General features: G+C 34.4%; 1 protein-coding gene across 3 annotated transcripts; it reads left to right on the top strand.

The window, feature by feature from the left end:
- Nucleotides 1–9,351: 9,351 nt before the first annotated feature.
- On the top strand, nucleotides 9,352–21,923 carry LOC117781503 (sodium-dependent nutrient amino acid transporter 1). Of its 3 annotated transcripts, none has more exons than XM_034618276.1 (7): nucleotides 9,352–9,845; nucleotides 15,440–15,627; nucleotides 15,729–16,041; nucleotides 18,643–18,895; nucleotides 19,017–19,758; nucleotides 19,818–20,094; nucleotides 21,554–21,923. In XM_034618276.1, the coding sequence occupies exons 2-7, from the start codon at nucleotides 15,553–15,555 to the stop codon at nucleotides 21,796–21,798; spliced, it is 1,905 nt and encodes a 634-aa protein (XP_034474167.1). In that variant the 5' UTR covers nucleotides 9,352–9,845; nucleotides 15,440–15,552; the 3' UTR covers nucleotides 21,799–21,923. The 3 variants fall into 3 exon arrangements, with proteins under 3 accessions (XP_034474167.1, XP_034474165.1, XP_034474166.1); XM_034618274.1 differs by lacking the exon at nucleotides 18,643–18,895 and adding an exon at nucleotides 17,073–17,343; XM_034618275.1 differs by lacking the exon at nucleotides 18,643–18,895 and adding an exon at nucleotides 17,073–17,343 and having other exon boundaries at nucleotides 15,432–15,627.
- The last annotated feature ends 3,479 nt before the right edge of the window (nucleotides 21,924–25,402 follow it).

Below are 25,402 nucleotides of genomic sequence, written 5' to 3'. Positions count from 1 at the left end.
TAATCAAGCATATGAGTATCGCTGATTTACTTCTACTTAAATCCTTCAATTAGAAAGGTCATCAGATAATTTTATCACCAATTGGCAAGTCGCCAATATTTATTTCAGATGTTTATAAAATTTAGACAAATAGGCTGGACTTTAATGAGAACCAATATGTAGAAGTTTCCTCAAAGTATTGAGATGTATCTCATATTATTTCTGAGTGTAGATTAGTTAAGACTTGTCGAAGTACCAGCAATCAAATTGTAAGCTTTTCTTTACTTTTTGGTGATTGTTTTGAACTTGAAAGGACTCACTGAGACAGTCAGAATTTCGTCTTTTTTAATTGTGTTTCGCACGTTGACCTGGTTGTACCTGGTGAGCAAAGGGCAAAAGTTATCCTAGCGTCGACAAAGCAAAACGCGTTGTCTTTAATGAGCACATAATTAGTGAAGCGTCATGACGCGCCATTAAAAATTCTTTGTTAATTAGAAAATTAAGGTCTTTATGTTAATTTACCAGTAATTTTAAAGCAATTGATTTGGTATACTCTAAATGTGTAAAATAAGTTTTTAAAAATAAATGTTAATAGGTACAACGATGAAATAAGCAAGACGACACTCGACTTTAATGTACCCTATACACAGATTTTTTTGTGCTTTGAATTCACTTTTGTTTAATGTGAACCGCATTCATATACAAAGCATTTGTTCTCAACACCGATGCACTTTGGGGAAAAAGACCGATATTTTTGCCTTTACTTTCAATTTTTTGTCGATATTTTTGTAGATATTTTAAATGTGAATACTCAGGAGAAAAAGTTCTTCATGTTCTGGGGAGTATAACTTTTGTACATCACAATGCATCACAAGAGTTTTGTTGAAAGGTTGATAACTAAACCGTATAGAATCAGATGTAATTTATACCTTTTGCCCGTTTTTGTCCTTTTTTTTGTGAAAAAACACATGTTGCAGATGTACATTTAAGATAAAAATGGGCTTTTTTACAAAGTCAGTATAAGAGAGTGGTGAAGACAAGGTCAAATAAAAAAAACAAAAATTTTATTAATTCTACTTAAGTTTAACCACTAAGCAAATAAATTATATTTAATAAAATAAAGCTTAAAATCACTTTTTTTTGCTAAATGACAGTTATGTGGATCAGTGGCGTTTCCAACAACAAATAATAATAATACTTAAAAAACAACATCAGAATATCTTGCGCAGTTTACAAGTTAGATTAATTAATTTCATAAAACTGCTCAAATTCCCCATAGTGCTCTGTTAGCGCGCAAGCAGCGCGCGTCGAAAAGTCATACAAAATATTCATCACTCGCCCTCTTTGCTCATACATGTCCTTATGTAGCCAGACAGAGACAGATGTATTCGGGCGCGCATGCTCATCTCTATGTATGCGCGCATCTTACAATAAGTGTGTGCATATGTATGGGCTGCTGAGAGAATTGACAATATCGCTTTGTTTATAAGTTGCTTCCCTTTAAAAATTGTATGTAAACTCTAATACCCTGTAAAAAAAAATTTTTTAATGAAGAAAATTCAAGCGCAAATAAATATTTAAAATTATAAAAACAACACATCGCATATTTTTTATTATCTACATTTATAAAATTATTAGATTTACGATGTTTTTCTTTATAAAATATTAAAGACAATTTTTTTATATCTAAAGGGTATTTCATAGCACGCATGTTTTGTGTTTCGCTTGCTGTGCCAGCAACGAGCTCGGCCAGCCAACTGAATCGAAACCAAAAATAATTTCCCTCAAACGACGCGTCCACCGAAAAATTACCCAGTGCTTTTAGCTGAGACACCTTCAGTTGTATGGGATGACTTATCTAAAGGTTATTTGCTTAGTGGTTTAACTAATATATATCCAAAATTTTAAGGGCCGTCTTCTCATCTTGCTATCAACCTTACCGTCTAGACTCTAGACAAATTGGCTTTCAAGGGAACTTTGATTTTCTTGTCAAAAATTTAGTTGCAGGGCTTTAAGGGCTTAACACTCGCCAACTACGATTAATTCGGTGTTGCTAAGGGCAACGCACTATGGTCCGGATGACGATTTTTTAGGAATAAATTAATAACTCGAAAACGAATAAAGATTTTTTGGTCTAGTTTTTTGCATTGGGCCTATGATATAAATACGCAAATGGCCTATAAAAGTGGGTGTGGTGCCGCCTTTATTTTCGATTCTGCGATATTTAAATTTTTTGTTTTTCAAGCTATCAGCACCAAACCAGAATAGGCGTGTTACTATGCCCGTAACGTGTTGGCAAAATTTCATCCAAATCGGACAACTACATCATATAGAAATAATATAAATTATCAGTCAAAAAGTCATTTTTTTTATAAAAACGCTATTTTTTCCAAATTATCTGACCAAACTGATCGTATATAAGTGATATTATGCTCCTCACATTCGGGCTAACATATATCAAGATCGGAATACTATCATTTATAATGTCATATGTTTCAAATTATTAAAATCGGTCGTGAACTGACTTTTTGTATGAAACGAGAAATTTCTATTTTTTGTCGATTGTAAAGATTTAACATTTATTCAATACGTAACACAAGTTTTTGTAATTTTCGCCAATGCGCCCATTAAAATAAGCCAAAAAATCATAATTTTGGTCATTTTGTCTCATGTGTTGTCGCCACACTTTAAACGAATACGCATTTTATAATTTAATTCGCAAAAATGCGCAAATTGAGCTTAGCTTAACTGTATAATTTTAGAATTGATCAATCTTTAAAAGTCCTATAGTCACATTGATGACAAGTGCTGACAAAATTAGTTATATCTTATTAAAGATAAAATTTAATTGAAAAAAATTTCGAGGCAAGATTTTAAATTACAGATGGCAACATACAGCATTTTGATTTTAAGCAACACAGATATATAAACACAAAATACAAACCACATTGAATATAATCCATGATAAATGTTGTTAATAAAGCTTTTAAATACGTGTTGTAAGACAATTCAAATTAACCTTAAAAATGAGAATCCGTTTCATGTGCTCTTTGTTCAAATCAACTCTGTTTAACAGCTGATTGCTGAACAGTGTTGAGAAATGCTAAAATTTTAGTTATGCAACATTTGAGCTCGATGTGTTTTGAATACATCGCCATCAAAGTATCGGTACTTTGAACATGTTTATAAAATGACTTTATTCCTAAAAAATCTTCATCCGGACCATAGTGCCATAGTTCAACGCCATACAGCGTATCAATTATTGCATACCTTTAGGAGCCTGAATTGTTTATCATCATTTATCCTAAGTTATTACCTCTATGTTTATCTCATATCCATGGGAATAGGCAAAATAATAGCTAAAAATAACACGAAACGTTATTTAATAACAAAAGAGCTCTATATTCAAAAATGTAAGTGTAATATATTGTTTTTGCAATTTACATTGGACAACGGTGGCGTGAAAAAAATTTGAAAGACTCTTGAATTACTCCAACATTATGGTAGTCTGTCTCCCAAATTTGGTTGCTCTAGCTCTCAAAGCGGTTGAGATATAGGCACAATTCACACAAAAATTTCAGGATTTTAAATTTTGCGCCAAGTTATCTGTCAAGTGATCATTTTTAAATAGTGTGACCCTTTTTGTGTAACGAGCTGCCAACTTAGTCACAATTCTAAGTGTTATATTAAAATCAAGATGAGAGAACGAAAAAAGTTAGAGCCCACATTTAGGGTAAAGTGTCCTATAGGTAATGTAGGCTTTAAAATTATGTTGATAAAAACGGCCCTAAGTGTTTAGCTTTACATATAGATTTCTTTTTTTTTTAATTGAAATTTTTGCATTGGTCGAAGAGGAAGGGGGTGAAGATAAGATCCAAGTAAAAATAAATTAAAGTTCACTTTAGTCTAACTAATTTTTGTGCTATTTAAGTTCACTTGGTTATGCTATTAAAGTTCACTTTAGTCTAACTAATGTTTGTGCTTAGCTTTTAGCCTTATATTTAGATTATTTTTCAATATATTACACTTTTCTTAAAAGTCGCATTGGGAGGGGGTGGGGTGAAGGCGTGGTCGCCTTAAAAAAAAAATTGAAATTCTACATCAGTCTAACTTTGCTCCATGCCAATTTTCAAATCTCTAGCTTTACATTTAGAGTTTATTCCATAGTGCGATGTTCACACGAAATGTAATTGCTGAGTCAATAAACGGCACAACTCACACGGACAACAGAAGTGACTGCTCATTTGCTCTCTGACATTGAGCAAGAAGAGCTCAATTGGGCCAAGTTTGCTGCAATTTTATGGCAGCTGCATTGCACAATGAAAAATGTGGGCAACACCCTAAAATCTCAGCCACCGTCGAGCGTCATTAAAGACACGCGATGCGGGAAATGGACGTAATGAAACAGAACTGAATTGAACAGAAGAGCAATGAACATAGGATCGATGGGATTGTAAACTTTTGGCTTAGAGGCAATGAGTGTAGTCGATAGAAAAAAACATAACAGCTTAATGTGATCGACTCAGAAATTCTCTTTAATTTTTAAATGTTTTTTAATCATTTTAGTTTTAAGTTTTAAATTTTTTATAATATTAATTTATATTGATTTAAGGAATCAACTAAGTTGATTCTAGTTAAGGGTAAATAAAAAAATGAATACTAAAAAATAAAACAGAGCTCTAAATTTATATATACATAATAAATATAAATACATTTACATTTTTTTTTGGATCGGACCACTACATCATATAGCTGTCATAGGACGGATCTGTCTAAGATAAAGTTCTAGTACTTTTTGTTTTATGAGACATCGTACCTACACTGATGGAATATGCATTTAATTTCGCCTTGTACATCCTGACCGAAGTTGGTTTAAACTCTATATCATTTAGCTGCCATGGGACCGATCGGGCGAAAATCAAGTTTCAGTATGGAAAACCTTTTTGTTTTATGAGATACCAATCTAATACAAGCCCCCTAGCTTATATTTATACTAATAATTTAAGGTGTTCTACAAATCTTTAACAGGGCCAAAGCAACCCAAAAGCAATTGTTGGTGTTCCTGAAAACAAGCAACCATTGCTTTCAATTTGTTGAGATATTTGACAGAATGTAATATTTATTGAATTGAATTAAATTATTTTTTGATACATTTTAAAAGATTTTGCTAACTTAAAAAAATATTCCTCTACCTTAAATTTTTTTTAAACTGGAATCAAGTAAGAGGCAACCGATTTTTTTGACTTCAATAATTTGTTCGAGAAAACTAAATCTCTGAAATTTAAGGAACACCGACATTTCAAACGGTTGTTTTCAAAAGCAATTGTCTTAAAAACTCTGGAGACTTCTAGGTTATTGTCTGTTAGACGCCTAATGCGCAATAATAAATTTAAAAAAACACAAATAGAGGGTGATTAATCATGAATTTAGACTCAACAGTTTTTTTTTTAATGAATTTTAAAGTTTATCACTATTATATTGACAAGCTGGACAAAACAACAATAAATAAGCTCATTTTGTATGAAAACATTAAAATTCATTTAAAAAAACTAGTTGAGTCCCGGATCATCTTTTATCTCTAAACTCATAATAAATCGCCCTATACATGAGGTATTTTTTTATTTATATTTAATACTTTCGGCGTCAAACAGACATTTACCGATTTCGGGAACACACCACAATATTTGATGTATGTATTGATGTATAATTTTGATTCCATCCATATCGTCGAAAATGTAGTACAAAATTAGTTTAAAATTGTCATTCTTAAAGTTTTATTTTGAGGTCTTAATTCTTGGGAATAGTTCATTTAAAATTTTCTCGTTGAGTTCATTTAGCACTGGAAAAAACATTTTTTAAGCTTCTTTAAGTTTTCTATAGTTTTCAAACTCATGGCCGTCTGCTGGTAATTTTTTTTCCCAATGACCAAAAAATTATAAATCCATTAGAAGAAAATTTTGCCTTGGTGGAGAAGCATAAAATTTTAGAGGCGTGCGCGTGTGGCAATAAAAAGCAAATCTAAAAATTAAGAAAGAAAAAAGGCAAAAAGATATGCAAAAAAGAAAAAACGTGTTGGGAGAAAAGTCAAAGAAATACGAATTTTGAATAAGATTGTAGTTGGCATAGTGAGATTCAAGTATCTTCAATTGGTCGACTGAATCTGTCTGCAGATGCTTGTGCCAAGTACTTCAATTGGCCCAATTAAGTGGCTTGGGTATTTTCATTAGCCAAATGCACATTTTATAGCCCAAAGTCATTTTCAATTAGCGCCTATTTCTCTCTCTCTCTCTCTCTCTCTCTTTCTGTGCTATTTATGAGACGTCTACACTCGTCGACATCTACAATATAATTTTGGGCAAAACTTTGTTTTATGACTTGTGGCTTCGCCTCTGTTTCGACCGCAAAATAAACATTTACGTAATGCTCACAGTTTGTCTTTCTCGCATGTTATGCAAAAGTTCTAAATGCCCGACACTGGCCCAAAATCCTGTTTTATGTATCTGCCCAAAAAGTTGCCGCAGTAATAAAAGAGATTACCTACACATAACATGTGAGTCGCCTCCAAGGACCAAAACTATTTTTTTATCCCCCTTTTGTGGTGTACAAAAGCCAAAAGAACTGAATGGAGCCGCCTTTGAGTAGAAACTGCAGCTGGAACTGCAAGAAATTTGGATTGCATTAGATTGCTGAGAAGGGAAATATGAAAAAAATAGGTGGGTGGGAAATGCATTAAAATGTGTCGAGAAGTTTAAGTGAATTTTTTGGGGATAGTTGTACGGCTAGCCCAGATTGTTATAGCAGATCTATGACATGCTGGCCCTAAGAGAAATATGTCGTAATAGAAAGTAATATCAAGGAAATACAACTCTACTTCCCAGTCAAGGAAAGCCATTTATTAAAACACTTGACAATTTGCTGTGCTTGTCAATCATTCAATCATTATCCAATCATCTTATCTGTCATTTAATCATTTAGTAAAATACTAAGTCAATTATGTAGTTAGTAAAGAAATTAGTAAGACTATCAGTCAATCGTAGTTAGTTAATAAGTTAGTCAATTATTCAGTCAGTCATTGGTCGTCAGTCGGATATTCAATCAGTCAATCAATCATTTAGTCCGTAATCAATTGACCAGCCTTAAATCCTTCTGTAAATCAGTAAGTCATTCAATAACACAGTAAATTAAACAGTTAGACACTGTGCTAGTCAGTCAATCTATCAGTAATTAAATCATTTTCTGAATTTGTCCTTCCGTCAATCAATTCAACTAATATCAAATACTTAAGATATATTTAAGTATACCGGTTCTCATTTGTTGAAAAACTGGTAAAAAAAAAAAAAAAAATGCAAGTATTAGTCTTTTTCTGTAACCAAAAATTGTTAGAGGCAAATAGTTGGTGGTTGGTAGAAGTCTGTTAGTTAGATTTAAATTGCAATTAAAAAGTTGTGAGAGCTGCAAGAGTAGACAGTCACATACCCTGAGTGTAGGGATTGTCCCCAAGGTCCAGTGGCAGTCATAATGACAATGCCAAGTAGAATAGTTGATAAGGAATCAGTTGGAGAATGGGATGGAAGCGTAAATAAGAGTCAATCCCTCCCTAAAAGAACCGCAAAATGGCCATGCAACAAATTTCATACTTGGTATAAAACACAAGTAAAGTCAAGTTGTTTTCGTTTTCTGTTTTTCCGTTTTTCGTTTTCCGTCTTTGTCTGCCGTCTTGGAGAAAAACTCTTTTAGTGCTATCCAGAATTCAGTATCCAGGCTGCAGACTTAATGATTTTTGGCTTAAAGTTTACCAGTTAGCAGTATTTTTGCAAGTAGTTAAAATTTTATGAGGCAGCGCCTCCCTTAAGGCATTGTTTTTGCATACAGCTGCCCATTTACTTGACTGTCCCCTCTTACACTCTACCTTTCACTCTCTCTCTCTCTCTTGCAAGTCAGTTCTATATTATCTTATACGGAAAGTCGTCGGACTATGCACAAAAACCCAAAATAAAACGAAGCCCTACAACGAAAACTTGATAAAAACTTTTATCATAACAATTTGTGTTGTTCTAAGGTCCTAAGACAATGGACCAAGACCGTCACATAGTCGTCGTAGTCGATGCTCCTTGGAATTCCATTTCTGTGTGTTCCTGTGTCTGTTGTGGACTGTGCCTAATGAGAAAAGTGTAAGTGCAACTTTCACAGAATCCAAGATGAAACTGAGAAAATGCGAAAATACTCGGACATACTCGTACAAAGATTCATTTAACTTGGATAAACTTGGTGTAAATAAGAGTGTACGAGATATTTTAAAGAAATACCAATACGAATATGTGGGAAAAACACAATTCATTGATACTTTTCATTCAACAGTTGAAGACTTCAACTTGAAGTACAATTGAAACCACAACAATGCTGTCAAGGAGTACTTTGTTCATTTATACAAAAAATACTTTACTTTTTAATAAGATTGTTTTTAAACTGAAGAATTAAAAGCTGCTCCCAAACTGTAGTTAGTAAATTTCTAATTCTACAATTTACAATTCTAGTAAATTGTACTTAAAGTCCCCAAGCAGTATTTCTAAGATCAATTACCCAAGACACACACCCGTATTATAAGTTTCGCACTGCTTTAACATTTTACTTACAAAAAAAATCCATATTTGTGTACAGACAGTAGTTTATAAGATCAGTTACCTAAGATACAACCCTTTTATAATGCTTAACGTTTTCTTTATTTTGTACAGACCAAGCGTTTTGTATAAGATCGCCTAGCAGAGACACACACCAGCAGGCTTATTGAGTGTAAGCTTTCACCTTCAAATGATTCATATGATCATTTTGAGCCAACAACAACAACTGCGACGCCGTGCACAGTGGGGTTGAGAAGTCACTTTCGTCATAAGTATTTTTTAAATAATAAATTTAAATAAATAACTTATATAAATAATAATTGTAATATTTATGTAATACGATTGAAATATAACGGTTTTTTTATCTTTGTATGGGTACAAAATTCATTTAGACAGAAAATATCTATTAAGCAGGGGCTCCAGATAAAAGTACTGAGCTTAAAAAATGCAAACTTTAGATAATATTATTTGGCTAAATATCTTTGTTACACCATTCCTGGTGTATAATAAATTTATGGTACAACTTTTATGGTAAAAAATAATTTTATCTCTTATTTTTTGATAAAAAAAATGTAAATAATAACTAAAAATTTATTTATAGAAAAATCATAGTAGTATTGTTATTTTTAATTTTTGCTTCTGATATTCTTTTCTTGTGAGGGTAGAGTACTTAGTTCGTGCAATTGACTCCACTGTGCTAGGTTGAAGTCAAGATCGACATAAAACCCTCTGAGTTTTGCCTTGGCTCATTCAGTTGTCGGTTGGCGCTTAACCCAAGTGATCGTTGGTATTTTAACGGCATTGGAAAACGTACGGCTCGTAATAATAACGGGTTTTCATGCTTACAATTTCGGTTTCATTATAACTACAAATAATTGTCTAACGGAAGTGTAAAAGAATATATATGAAGATATTTTAATTAAATGGATTTTAATTAAATTATATTAATTAAAATAAATATAAATACTATATGCGATGCAAATGCAGCTGAAGCAATAGTTGAAAAGGCCTTGAAAGTACATGTGAAGAGGTAAAGTTGAAGTTTTAGCCGGTTCAAAGTGGTTAAGACTGGCTGCCAGTTACAACATAAGCAACAACTACTACAGCAACAACTGAAATCAACATACAGCCAATTGTCGCCCATCAAGTGAGCCAAACTTAAAGTCTAACAGCGGAAGCTTTTGTCAGCCGACAGAGACGCTGACGCAGACGCAGACAAAGCGGCGGCAGCTCACTGTTAAAACACAGGTAAAGACCAGCAAGTTCCTCATCTCTCAAGCTTAAGCTTCATCCGCTGTAACAGCTTGCCAAGCGCGTGACTCGTTTGCACTTCTTTAATGCCTGGCGCTTACTACAGCTGAAAACGGAGTTTTAATCGACTTCAATATAAATGCATTTGCACTGCATCTATGCAAGTGCGCACACTGTTGCGTTCAGTTCAGCTCTGTTTGATCGACCAAGTTTGATCATCTCCGCTTTCAGTTCCTCTTTTTTCAGCTTTAGTGTGTGCGTAGTCTTAGTCTGGAAAAAGGCTGAGCAGGGGAAGAGTCAGTTTATCGACAAGGCTTTAAGGTCGTTCCGCATAGCAGCAGAGCTTTTTCTTCGGCATTTGCAGAGTATTTGAAAGTAACCCTTGACCTTCACCATAACCTACGATAAAGAAAAAATACTTAACATTTTACGATCATAGATTTAAAGGCCAATGATAAGAAATTTTCTGGGAAAGGTATCGAATTGTTCAAAGCAATTGATTAGCTTGTGCGTGACTGATAAAAATAATCTTTGAAGCGAATAATAAATCTAAATAAAGAAAATGGAGCTGTAAGTGCCTCTTAAGCATAGAAACATATTCTTGCGTATCATGGTCATGATAATAGGTAGTAAATCCAATAAACAAAGTTAGATCATGCCTTACGCATTTGTTTTACTTCAGTGGACATGACTCAGCATAACAGAACCTTTTCCTATGTTATACTATTGACGGATTGAAAAAAACTTTGACATTATTTATACCTGAACTAAATTATGAATATTCTTAGAATGTAAACTATATTAATCCATTTCTATTTGTTTACAACTTTAAAGAGTAGCTTAAATTCGGCTTACAAATTTAAATTGCAAGATGTTTTGTTTATTTTTAGTAGTCATTTACTTGGTGCTTTGCATTTATCTAATTTCTGTCAGATGACGTATACGCAACGTGAACGAAGCACTCTTTAACATATTTGTTGGGGTCTTTGCCGTCGATCTGCTTTCTGTTTCTTTTTGTTTTCGATCGTGACAAGCACGCCATGGAACACGTTTTTGCATACAAATTCGACTGATTCCCGGACATTATGGCACAAAACCTACAACTGGCAGTTGAACTGGTTTACTGACTGACCAATTCAACTGCCGTACCAAAATATGCTGGCAAACATTAGGAAATTACCTCAATGTTGAGAACATTACAAGAGTTATCAGTCAACAGTTACATGAGTTAAAAAACAATTAGGTCATTCACTTGATAGTGGCAGCATGACAGATGAAAGATATCAGCTGGCAAACAACCCATTATATTTCAGTTTTGCACAGTGAGATGTTTTCCATTTTTATAATTACGATTAAATCTGTTTGTGCTTCCTGCTAGTCTAGAGCTTGAGTTTCAGATTGACGTGCGAGAGTTGCCAGTTCAAGTTTGGTGATAGTCAAAGTTTTTATTTATTTTGTGTATTTATGCCCAATTTTTACAATTTATAAATTTATAAATATGAAAATACCGTCGAATTTTTATGTTGTTTCGACTTGCCAAAAAATTTGTAGGTTACATTGCATTGCAGGTATTATCAAACCTTTCGCAGTAAAATAAGCCAATAATATTTAATTTCGATTTTATTGTGTTCAGGCAATTGTGCCCGAGTTTTTTTTAGGCAAAGGTGGGTCTAGCAGCCTAGAAGGAAATTTGTCAGTACCGGTTGTAGTACCTTAATTAGCTAGTTCGAAACTCTGCAGCCTGGAAGGAAATTTGTCAGTACCGGTTGTAGTACCTTAATTAGCTAGTTCAAAACTCTGCTTCCAACTTTAAAATTGGTCATACAAATGTTTTTCAATTGTAAGCTAGTTAAAAATGTTTTAAGCTCATTTCTGTTACCAACTCTGACTTCAGAACTAAAACTATTTTTTTGAGCACAATTTGACTTTATGAATCCCAAATAGCTTAGTATCATTTTATTTGGCTGACTCATCTAATGGTTTTTTTTTTTTTTTGGTATTGTCTTCTGCATTTTGTTGATTGTTCAACACAAAACAAAGCAAATTTTAAACCTGTTTTTCGCAGTACACAAAAATTATATATTTTTTTTAGACCCCGTACTTAAAAAAAGTACAGGGGTCTATTGGGTTTGTTTTACCGAATATGTGCGTAACAGGTAGAAGGAGGCGTGGCAGACCCTATAAAGTATATATATTCTTGATCCGCATCAATAGTCGAGTCGATATAGCAATGTCCGTCTGTCTGTCTGTCTGTCTGTCCGTCTGTCTGTCTGTCTGTATGAACACCTAGATCTCGGAGACTATAAGAGCTAGAGACACCAAACTTGGTATGTAGGTTCCTCTATGCTGCAGGCAGATCAAGTTTGTTTCAAAAATCAGCTACGCCCCCTTAACCGCCTGCAAATCGACATTAAAAATTTCATATCCAAATTATAAGAGCATTTTGAAAGCCAGAAATTCCAGATTTTGCACATTTTTGCTGAAAATTTCATTCTGATCGCACAGTAAATAGCGAAGATATTCAAATAATAAATTTTGCTGTTAAATTCGTTGATGGCGCGTTGGCAGTAATTAAAACTTGAATATCTTGATAAAACAAAAAATTTATATTAACATATTATATAACAAATTGGCGTCCATTCAGACGTGAGCTTCGGTGGCGCAGTGTACTGAGTCGCGGAGTCGGACAGTGCTCGTGGGTTCGAGTCCTGCCGTGGGCGAAAGATTTTAATTTATTTATGTTCGAATTCAATTTCATTTTATATTAAAACAAGCTCAGTGCTTATTTAAAATGTAATATTAACATTAAATGTTAAAATATAAATTATTTCTTTACTTTTTAATTGAGCACTAAAACAACAATATGGCCATTTAGGAGGATAAAGACATAAGTGCGAGTGGCTCAACACTTTGAGCCTTTGTCTTTTGAAAATTTTTGCAATTTTGTCGCGGGTTCGATTCCCGGCGGGAACAACTTTTTTTCCAGCTGAATTTAAGCTTTTTTTTAATTTTTACAATTTATTGAAATTGTTATTTATGAATGTTATACTGACATTTAATATTGAATACATGTTTAAATAATTTTACAAATAATTTTATTTATATAATTGGTATTTATTAAACGTTAAGTTAATTTGTTAATTTCGTTTATTATAAATTTACTGTGTAAATTTATGTTTTAGTAAATTTGTCTTTTTTGGTTTTCAATTATTTTACTATTTGATTTAACATTTAGCATGTTTAACATGCAGTTTTAATTTATTCTCTGTTAAGTTTCACTTATGCTTAACATAGCCAAATATGCATAAACGCATGTTTATATATATGAATGCTTAGCTAGAAACTTTTCTTAACAGATCTTTGAATTGCACATATGGATGTCCTGCTCTTCCTAATGATTAATGCATATGTATGTCTATTTGACTTTAAACTAACTCTTTTTCAACTCTTTTGTGAGCGCTGTGTACAAGTGATTTTGAAATTTGATTTTGTTGTGCTACCAAGTGTTCCATTTTAAGATAATTATCACACTAAGCAAATTCGAGCGGCGACAAATTTAATATATAAGAGTTTATGGTAATCTTAAATATTATTTAGTTTTTTAGAAGTGACTGATTTTGGATAGTAAGCACGGGGTCTCCGACAGTCGAGTATGCTCGACTGTAGCACCGGCCGACTAGTTTTATTTTGAAGTTTGCTTCTTCCTCCTATGCTTTCTTCGTATTTTGTGTGGAAAAAAAGATTTATTTGACTGCCAATAGCGCTGCTTGAGTTAAATTTAATTTTTTATTTGGCAATAAACAGGTATATTTTTAGTAGCTTACACTTATTTCATTTCTACTCTTAAAAATCTTCAGAACAACCTTTTTCTTTGGCTTACAGATATCAAAGATCAAAGATCCACAGCATAGTAATAAGGTTTAGTTTATCAAAAATTAATTCGCAACGATTTACATATCTTCTTATAGAAATTACATCTAGTTCCATAGAATTTTATCCATTTACAGTGAGCTCGCCTAAGACATTGTAATTTTATGTACTCTTTTATATTGTTGAACACTTCAAAATAATTTTAAATTTATTTATAAATATGGTTATGTGTAAAATGGCATTATCAAAGAAAGCATAATGGAATCTTGAAAAAATATTTACATTGTTTTCGTTGGATAAATTCTTTCAATTCACAGTAAAAGAAACCAAATTATATATTTCGATTATAACTATCGACACATTTAAGATAATAAAAAAAAGAATGAATTAGAAGTTTCAGATTCTGGTAAAGTAAATCTTTTGTGGCAACAACAATGGAAATGTTTAGCAGTTATGTGGCAAGATAATTAGATAAAAATTTAGCACTTTCATAAAATTTTTATTTGCTTGATATCTATTTACAACTGTTTCACACTACTCAGAAGATATGACAAAACGTAATTGAGCTTGAACTTGAACTGATTGACGTTGTGAATACTTCGTGCACTAACTTTGTTGTGGTTTATAAGCGTCATAAATGAATAGAAGTGTAAATTGTTTAAGCAAATATAAAAATGCATACCAGAAACGTATATTATTACGAGTGCGTCAACAAAAAAAGAGCAATAATAAAGTTAACTGGTATTTGGATCGTTATCTCAATAGAAGTGTCCACAGTGACGAGTAGAGAGTTGTTTGCGTGTCGCACATACCGTAAATTCGACTATTAGATATGATACAAAATTTGTTGCATTTCATTGTGGTCTATTTGCATTGCAATGTGTTTTTATTATGTTTCCGTTCCCGTGATTTAATTAGAAATTTATCAATTAAGTTTCCTTATTTGCTTATCGATCGAACAAAGTGATTGAGAAGAAATCAGAATAATAATTTGTTAGACGGATTTCTGTATGCAAGTACTATGTATACTTCAGATTTACTTATAATTCTGAAAAATCCCCTTTGTTCCGCCTATTGTAAATACCGGTTTTTTTGTTTTGCAGTGATTTCGATTAAAATATAGGTTTACACATTTGAAATCGACTAATTGATACCCTAATCGCTCTTTTCATTTATTTTACCCAAAGTCTTGTTGTACGCAAAGTCTCTCATAGCCAAGCACTTTAAATCACATGTACGCTAGGTGGCGCCAGTAAGGTTTTCTATGTGATTTACTGTGGGTATCTTGAAGTCGGTTGCTCTTGACTTTAACGTTGTGTCATAATGTAATAACATTGTTATTATTATGAATTTTAATTTTGTTTATCAGGAGATCTGTGTGCTTATCACTGATGCAATTTCTGTGAAATGCAAAGACAAGTTTGTCTGTCTATAGTTAACTCTCATTTGTTACCAACTCATTAATTCAGATCGTGGTAGTGACAATATTTGTATACCCTGTAAACATTAACATTTGAAAATGTCTATAATTAGTGAATTGTATAGAAAAACTTGGAGGAGAGAGAAGTTATGTTGAGGATAGCCATCTTATAGATAAAATAAGTAGATAAAATTAAAGTGAGGGCATCTCGCTGTCACGTAGACTCGACTTGAGTGGAGCATTATTACTTGTTTTTATCTGTTTGGTATGGTTGAGGTTTATCTGATTGTCAGTTTTACAGCGCGATCACAACTCAGCAGAAAATCCCCGACAGGCAGTGTTAATTGTCGCGTCGCAGCTCATAGAAGACTCTTCAAAAACTCACAAATACGTATTTGGCGAAGCGAGAGCGACATGATAACAACGCAACAGAATCCGGCCTTTGTGGGCGACGATGGACAGAGTACAACCAGCACATTGGCCATGTCGGTAAGTGGCCAGATCTATGCCCCAGTATCTATGACCTCAACTAATCGCTTCTCCCTCACTCGCACACACACACACACACACACACACATTCACTCATACAGTCATTGCCAGGACAACCGCCAGAGTCGAGAGATGATTCCGAAACCGAAGCGGATAAATCGGGAACGGGACAACGCGAAACCTGGGGCAAGGGTGTAGAGTTTCTAATGTCGTGCATCGCCATGTCCGTGGGTTTGGGCAATGTTTGGCGTTTCCCGTTCACAGCTCTCGACAATGGGGGAGGCGCCTTCCTCATACCATATCTCATTGTGCTCTTCCTAATTGGCAAACCCATTTACTACCTGGAAATGGTAATTGGACAGTTTTCCAGTCGTGGTTCCGTAAAGGTTTTCGATTTGTGTCCCGCTATGAAAGGTAAGAGCTCCATTGACCTTTAGCTTTCATCGACATTTATATGCACTGTCATATTTTTAACGTGATAGAAGTATTTAGCAAAACACATATGTTCATCTATAACTTTTTTTTAAGAAAATGCAGAATTATTATATTTAAATATATCTTTAGTTAAGTTGAAGAAAGACAAGCACGTTTTAGCAGACACTTTTTCACCGACGCTCAATTTGGCCATTCACAAAATTTTCATCAATTTTCATACAGAAATCCCATCGGTTAATTATACCCGTTACATAAAAAAAAAGTAAAAGGGTATAGTGTGTTTGTTGGAATGTATGTAACAGGGAGAAGTATGTTATTCTTAATCAGCATCAATAGAAAGATAGAGATACCAAAGTTGGCACGCAGAACCAAATGGCGTTAGAGCAGGTCAAGTTTGTTAAAAATTTTTAAAGTTTGACAAAATAAGCACTAAAAAATATGTTAAGACTTTTAAACATTCGCTCTTAATTTAAGAAAAATTATTATTAAAAGGCGCCATTGATGTCTCTTATTTAAATTTTACAACAAATCGATTATATAATATGTGCTTCACAGCGCTGTGAATATTGTCAATTTAAAAATATTCATTCAATACCACCTTTTGCAACTCAAGGGAATTAACTTCAACACCAAAAATAATTGTAAAGTTAAAAGTAAAAGTCAAAAATACGAGAATTGCTAAAATATATAATTAGTCGTGCCACAGTGTACCAAAGATCCAACTTGGTCGATATTCTTGCCAGGGGATAAAAGGGTTTATTTGAGCTGGGTCCACTAAAACAACCGTCAAACTATTTTCTGTCAAGTCCGTGCCACTGGTGACACATTTTTTGTGCCACTTGAATTTTATGTCACAGCATTTGTGTTCACATTGCTCCGTGCCACTGTGGCTATCAAATTTGACTCTCTGTGCCTCTATGTAAGTCTAGCATATATATTTTAAGTTACGTCTGCTGCATCGATTACCAACTTATAAGAACTATCGCTATCACATCAACACACATCTCTAGGCGTCGGCATTGGACAGGTGATCTCGATATCGCTGGTCACAACTTACTACGTAGCAATAATGGGCATAACGCTTCGTTATTTCTACGATTCATTTCGTACTCCGCTTCCCTGGTCCGAGTGTCGTCCGGATTGGGGAGCACACTGTGTGGCCTCCAGTCAGGGCAACACAAGCATCAGCATTAGTGGCAGTTCCAGCTTTAGCCCAGCTACGATTAACCTGGAGTCACAACAAGAGCAAATGCCAGTTGCATCCGCGGAATTGTACTTTCTGTAAGTGGTATTTACTCCTATTGTTCATGCTCGAATACCCCTACTGCTTGTAGTGTTTACAATTGTTGTTGGTGTAGCGCATGCTGTTTTTATTGTTTTGGTTGGGTTTGGTGGTAATCTTATCAGTGCCAGATTCATAGTCAAGTTTATGACCGTTCAATGCTCGCTTTATTGGCTTTTGCCGTTAATTGAATGAGTCCCGCGTCGAAGTGAATGAATCTCGTCTTCCTCCTCCTCTTCCTCTGCTCATATGGCGCCCAAATTGACATCAATTGACTAGACAAAAGAGGTTAGGATGCTGCAATAGCCCTTTGGCGATTGCAACAGCCGGTCTCGTGTAGCACGTTGCAAGGCCAGTTCAATTGCTTGCCACGAGTCGTGAAAGAGCGAGAGAGAGATTGAGACAGAGAGATGAGAATCCCGGGACAATGTGCTGTAAGTAGAGGTAAAAAATCTAAAATAGTATTCGCATGACAGACTATTTAGAAATTTATTTTAATTTATTTCACTGCATAAGTCTAACTAGGGACTGGTATCGTGAAAACATTGGTCGCCTTCACCAGGCACTTTTGCTCCCAGATCATTTTTGTGCTACCTCTGATACTTCTGGTGAACCGGACTGAAACCGTATCATGTTACCAAATTTACCTGAGCATGTATCTTAAAAAAAGACTGCTACTTTGTGATACTTTTCAATACATATAATTTATTTTAATTTATTAGATAGTTTTAGTATATTTTACTATCTTTTACTATCGATAATTCGACTATCAGCTGTTTGCAGAAAATTTTACCATAGTGTTCACCAGGACGTATCAGTAGCATAAAATTTTTGTGATACTTGATCAGGGAGCATGCTTGCTGGTTAATGAATCCATTATTGATATTTATGTTGGGAAAATACTCACACAAAATAATCATATTGAAAATATACAATCGTAATACATACGTGTATATATCGGTCATTTCGTATTAAATCAAAATTAATTTGTTAAATTGAAAAATATAAAATAATCGGCCTGATTAAATAATTTTAACAGAAACAATATTACACTTTTTTAAAAAGGTTTGGGACACTTCGACAAATTTAAATTTTAAACAACGATTCTCTACTAAAGATTTTGAAAACATAATGTTTTTTAAGACTTAACTTATCCATAACAATCCTCAACTATAACTAATTATCATTTTCTTACTTACTCTCATCAAGCATGCATTACATCGATAACATAATAAAAGGTTCTCAGCAGGCAATCGACTCATTCATCTGATCCCTTGATCTTTTCTCGATCATCCAAGGTGTTGGAGTTGGTCAGGCATTCCAGGTGTTTATGCTTAGCACATACTATGCCTCTCTGGTGGCTATATTCTGTCGATATTTTGTCGATTCTTTTCACAATCCGTTGCCCTGGGCAACGTGTCGTGCCGAATGGGGCGATAACTGCATCGATTCCACGCCCAGCAATAATGAGAACAATTGGAGTAATGGACTAAATTCTGGGGCTTATAATGAATCAGATCGCATAATATCCAGCTCGGAGCTGTACTATGTGTAAGTGCTGGATTGGCTGGATGATCGACTTGGTTGTAGTTGTTAAATCCCCTTCTAATCCCAATCGGTGTTGGCTAAATTTCCTTCTCTTCCCCGACTCATTTGTGTATTGTCTTCGCAGAAAGGAGGTGCTTCGAGAGAAGGAACAGATTGCGGATGGCATTGGACTGCCCAACTGGGAGCTGGTAATTGGTCTCTTTGTGGCTTGGTTAAGCGTTTTCCTGATCATTCGTCGAGGAGTTAAGAGCTCAGGAAAGGCTTCCTACTTCCTCGCTCTGTTTCCCTATGTCATCATGGGGGTTCTCCTGGTGCGAGCACTAACCTTACCGGGATCTCTGAATGGCATCTATTATTTCATAAAGCCCAACTGGGAAAAGATTTTGGATCCGAAGGTGTGGTATGCGGCTGTAACTCAATGCTTTTACTCTCTCTCCGTTTGCTTCGGCAACATCATCATGTATTCCTCCTTTAACAAATTTGGCCACAATGTCCATCGGGATGCGACGATTGTAACTGCCTTGGATACGGCGACTTCCCTCCTCGCTGGCTTCACGATCTTCGGAATTTTGGGTCATTTGGCACATGAGATTGGCACTGATGACATAGGCAATGTGGTTAAAGGAGGCGCTGGATTGGCTTTCATTTCCTATCCCGATGCTATTGCAAAGTTCAAGAAGTTGCCGCAGGTCTTCTCGGTTATGTTCTTCCTCATGCTCTTCGTCCTCGGAATCGGGTCCAATATAGCGATGACTTCCTGTACGGTGACTGCCATCCGAGATCGTTTCCCCAACTTCAAGCAATGGCAATGCGCTCTGCTCATCGCAGTCATTAGCTTTCTCATTGGTCTGATGTACATAACACCGGTAAGAAAGAAAGTAAATAAGAGATAATTCGATTTCGAAACTTCGTGAATTTCCCACAGGGAGGTCAATATATGCTCACACTGGTGGACTTCTTTGGTGCCTCTATGATTGCCTTGGTTCTGGGCATAGCGGAGCTTTATACCATTGGGTGGATCTATGGCACAGATCGTCTCTGCAAGGACATTGAGTTTATGTTGGGACGCAAAGTTGGTCTCTACTGGCGACTCTGCTGGGGCATCTTCACGCCTCTTATCATGACCATCATTCTGATATACTTCTATGCCACCTACGAGCCCCTCACCTACAACGATCAAACCTATCCCGCCTGGGCTAGTGGTGAGTTTTTAAACCAATATGTTCGTTCACTAACCAATCATCTATCACCGGTTCTTTTTCGGCAAAAATAGAAATAGACCGTTAGCCATCGCATTGTTGGAATTATCACTCAACAAAAAAATATCGGTTCATTTTATGTCAAATATCTTTATTAAATTTGCTTTAACAATTTGACGAAAAATTCATGAATTGATAGAAAAAACAGACAGAATAAAATAAAACTAGTCGGAAAGGCTATATTCGAGATCACGACCATAGGATACCCGTTACTTACTTTAATATTTACAAAAGTACCCTAAAGAAAACACTTGATTTGCTCTGAAAACTTTAATTCGCCATAACTGCCGTTCTACTTGTCCGATCTTGATGCGGTTCAGTGGGATAATAGATAATACTAATAGATACGGTAAATATCACAAAAAACGTATAATCTTAAAAACTGTGGGTTATATATAGAAGTATATAGTGAAGTATATAGAAATCTGTGTGTCAAATTTGGTTACGCTATCTTCTATAGTAGTGATGTAAATCCAAACTTTTGATCGGGTTTTTTATCGAAATAGAAAATCGCCAAAAATAAGTATCGAGTAGTCGATATATGGGAAAATAGTAGATCGAGTTGAAAATATCGAGTGTTTTAAAAAAAAATTTTTTTTAATTTAAAAACTCATTTATAATCACAAAATACATACGAACTGTTTTTATAAATCTTATTTTTCTTGCATAATTTTCATTCCTGACTCATACTTTGACCATTTTGAAGTTTATTTATTACGGACGCTCTTCAAAAATTTAAGGACTTAACTAAATTCTACCATTTAACTACAATGAACAAGCCCTAGTGAGTTGTCGATTTTTCATGGAATGACTTAAATTTGAAACAAACTTGATCTGCGTGGGGTATATAGAAGTCTGTGAGTGAAAGTTCGGTATCTCTATTTCTTATAGTATCTGAGATCCTTTTGTTCATACGGACGGACAGACAGACAGACAGACAGACGGACAGACGGACAGACACACATGGCTATATCGACTCGGCTATTAATGCTGATCAAGAATATATATACATTATAGGGTCGGAGATGCCTTTATCTCCCTGTTACAAACATTCCAACGAACACAATACCCTTTTACTTATTTTTTAAGTAACGGGTATAAATATAGAAAATGTGCTAATAAACAATTAATTATTATTATAATGCGCTTAAGATATTTTTTAACAAAAATTAAGTCGTTTTCTTGTTTTTTTTGCTTGTCATTACTAATTTGTAAATCCGGTTTAAATTGTAGTCTAATCATTTATCGCTTTGAATCTTATAACAATCAGCAGATTCAAATATTAAATTGCCTTAAATCTAAAATTCATCGATGCGTCATAAATTGAATAACAACACAATGATAAAGCTATTATCTTTCCAACTTCATGTTTACGAATTCCTATTATTATTATATCATTTAGGCATTGGCTGGAGCATAACGGCCTTTGGCATAATGCAGTTACCCATTTGGATGTTTGTGGCCATTATTCGAGATCCGGGCAATACGCTGGGTGAGAAGATACGCGGTGCTTTCCGCCCCAAAAAGCTTTGGGGACCCATGGATCCACTCCTCAGGGAGCAATACAACAAGGAAATCGAGCACGAGTTGATGCCGAAACGTGGCAAAGGCTTTTGGTCTAGCATCAAACAAAATATCTTTGGTTAGTTATGAGATTTCTAGACTTAAAATATGTGTGTCAACTTTTATAACTTAACTCTTTGTATATATTAATGTTGTGAAAAATATTTACTTAATATTTAATAAGTGTGCCAATAATATAGAATGATTTAAAGAAAATACAACAAAATCTTTTTTTCTCTTTCGCTATCACTGATAGTGATTATGATTCTTAACGCTTTTATTAATTAATACCAAAAATTCAAAAATAACTCAAAATAAAAACTAAGTAAGTTATTTTTTTTTGAAAATTTCGCGATACAGAAGTCAACTTTGGCTGCATTTGGTAATATACAAACATCTGTGAAATGGAACAGAATATTTTAAAGGATTATTGTGTTTTTTTTTTTAAATTGACTTACGCCTTTTCCGTATGTTTCCCTTAAACTATTTATGAAATATATTACAACTTTCTTTATCAAGCTTTATTATCAAAAGTAAAGTACTAGATATTCTTTGCATTCTTATGATAAAAGAGATACACATAGCAAAAGAAAAACTGAATTTATTTAAAGATGCTGTCGGTATGTTCGTCTTAGTGAATTAATTTAAGTGTAAATTATTTAAATACAAGGGGGCTCCGCCACCTGATCGCTTCGCTCGCTAAACACCGGCTCGAGGTCATACAGTCGAGCATTCTGAACTGTCGGAGACCGCGTACTTATGATGGAAAAAACAAAATCTGCTAAGAATTCAAAAATATTCTGCTCAATTGACGCCCTTGCAGAGCGCTGTATTACATTTTCGACTACTTGTTTCAATGGCAGCTATATGATAAAGTAAACCGATTTGAACTTGTAAGGATGTATAAAACAAACTTAAAAGCATATTGTGTACGATATCTCATAAAACAAAAAGTTTTTTATGCGAAGTCTTGAATTTCGCCCGATCGGTCCTATGACAGCTATATGATATAGTGCTCCAATTTGAGCAAACTTCGGTGAGAATGTATAAAACTAACTTAAATGCATATTCTATAACTGTGGTTATGATATTTCATAAAACAACAAAGTTTTTCATATTAAAACTTGATTTTCGACCAATTGTTCCTATGGGCGCTTCTACTACTAATATGGAGTCACTAGCTTTTAAATTTTTCTTATAATTTGGATATGAAATTTTCTGTTTAGATTTTTAGGCGGTAAAGGGGGCGTGGCCATATTCTTAAACACAGACAGACGGACATTGCTATATTGACTCGGCTATTGATGCTGATCAAGAATATACATACTTTATAGGGTCTGCCACGCCTGCTTCTGCCTGCTGCGAACATATTCTTCAAAACAAAATTAATAGACCCCTGTACTTTTTTAAAGTACGGGGTCCAAAAAAAAACGAAAAATATTTCTGAATGAATTTTTTGGGAAATTTTCTTCAAGAGTTTTTTTTATCAATTTTTAGATATTGGTTGACCACTCGGCGGAAATGTTTATTAAATTCAAACTCAATACTAAAATTTAAGTCTGTCCATAATCTATCCTTTACTTCCTACTTGTATTTTAATTTGAAATATTTTTCCTGAGTCAACACCCTGACCCATTAGACAAATCTGCCACACTATCTCTAATAGGCAAATCAAGTATTATTTTTATACCCTGTGCCCATTAGATATGGAAAAAAGGGTATTATGTATTTAGCAGAATGTATGTTACAGGTAGAAGGAGGTGTGGCAGACCCCATATAGTATATATATTCTTGATCAGTATACTGAAAAAAAAGACCAAGTTCTAAAATCAAGAACATTCATCTTAAATATTTTGTTCTTAAAATAAGATTATTTTAAGACCAAATTACTAAAACTAAGATTATTAATCTAAAAAATCTTAAAATCTTAATATAAGAATAAAAATCTTAAATTTTAGGAAAGGTACAATTATATAAATAGGTACTATTTCGTATTAAACAAATGATGGCACCGTGGCGCTCTGGTTAGAGAGGCCGCTTCAGTGAAGCAGAAGGCGGCGGTTCGAATCCCCCTCGTAACAAATTAAAATAACATTTATAAAATTACTAAAACAGAATAAAATATAAATAAATCAAAATTTAAAAATAAAAAAAATATAAATATAAAAAATAATTTTCATTTATTTTATTTTCTGATTTTAATTTTAAGAACATTTATTCTTAAAATAAGAACTTGGTCTTATTTAAAATGTTCTTAAAATCAAGATGTGTTCTCTTAATTCAAGAATTTGATGTTCTCGACGCATTTTTTAGACCAAAAATCTTAGTTCTGAGACCAAAATCTTGATTTTAGAACATTTTTTTTATCAGTGTAACAACAGCCGAGTGGAATTAGCCATATCCGTCTGTCTCTCTGTCAGTCTGTCTGTACGTCCGTTTGAACGCGACGATCTCAGAACCTATTTGTTTCAATTTTTGGATCGGACCACTATATCATATAGCTACCATAGGATCGATCGTTCGATTCGTTAGCCGCACCTCACAGTGAGCGAAGTCCACTTGTTTTATTTAACATCCAAGTAATCTCCACTTAAATTTGTAACCTCTATACAAAGGCTTAGCTTCATCAGAGCCTTACCTTACCTTAAAAAATTAGCAATTCTTCTACGCCTTACCTTTTTAAGCTTACAGTCTTACTATGCTGCTTTTATTCTTCAGCCCTTCAGAATATTTTCTTATTCCATTCTTTACATACCAGTCTGATTCTTAATTCCTTACCATTGAGTTAAATCTTTCTTTATTCAATCCCTTACGTTAATAGTAAACCCTGTTACCTTCCCATCGTCTGCTGTTGGCCACAAATTGACCATCACCGTGACAATTTGAAATTCGGCAAATCCCCCACAAAAAATCAAGAGAAATGTTGTGTACTTTATCTCCGTTGCGATGGTTTCAACTCAAACAAAGAGTCTCTGCCCCAAAGTCAAAATAGAAGACGCGTCGCTGGCATCTTGGAGATAATTGCTTTGATAAGGACACGACGGACCCGGTCTCGCTATGTTTTCTGTATAAATGTCGCCAAATATTTACATGTCGCGGCATTGTAAAGCGACCCAGCAGTTTTTTTTCTTCCAATTTTCCTTTTTTTTTTGTGTTCTCTTCTCGCTGTGCCCGCATTTGGCCTGCGGCTTGACTTTTTCCGACTGTCCGGCTTCCTGACTGCGAACTGCGAACTGGGCCGTGTCTGGATGGTCGTCGCGTTGCTGGAAACCGCATAAAAGTCATTGTCACAGCAAATGGATTAATTTTCACGGCACGTTGTCATATTTTCTATCTCACTCATTTTCCCGCTCTGTCTGCCTCTCTCTTTTATAAAGAAATTAAAAAGCACGGCCTGTGGTTACTGGTGGGTGACTCATTTGGGGCGTGGCACTGGCGTTTACCGCAACAATAATTACGTTTTGGATGGTTTTGGATACTGCGCGGAAGTGTATAATGCTGCTAAGTAGTTGCGGTTATTTGTTGTTGGTTCAGTTGATTATTGTTTTTGTTGATGCCCTTGTTGTGGAACATTCTTTCTGTTTTTTGTTTTGTCTCTCCGTTATGTCATCTTGCTCAGCATTTATCATGAAAGGCAACAGGAGGTTTATTTCATGTTATAAATGTAATATAATTAGGTTTTGTTTTT

The sequence above is a fragment of the Drosophila innubila genome (assembly GCF_004354385.1).
Source record: "Drosophila innubila isolate TH190305 chromosome 2L unlocalized genomic scaffold, UK_Dinn_1.0 4_B_2L, whole genome shotgun sequence".
Classification (NCBI taxonomy): Eukaryota; Metazoa; Arthropoda; class Insecta; order Diptera; family Drosophilidae; genus Drosophila; species Drosophila innubila.
Note: the sequence above shows the minus strand (reverse complement) of the source record. Positions and strands in the feature narration are given on the sequence as shown.

Excerpts from the sequence above, each read along its gene's own strand:
- LOC117781503 (XM_034618274.1), top strand. The coding sequence starts at position 15,553 with ATGATAACAACGCAACAGAATCCGGCCTTTGTGGGCGACGATGGACAG. Across the intron at positions 19,759-19,817 it reads GTCTGATGTACATAACACCG|GGAGGTCAATATATGCTCAC; the intron begins GTAAGAAAGAAA and ends AATTTCCCACAG. Across the intron at positions 20,095-21,553 it reads CTATCCCGCCTGGGCTAGTG|GCATTGGCTGGAGCATAACG; the intron begins GTGAGTTTTTAA and ends TATATCATTTAG.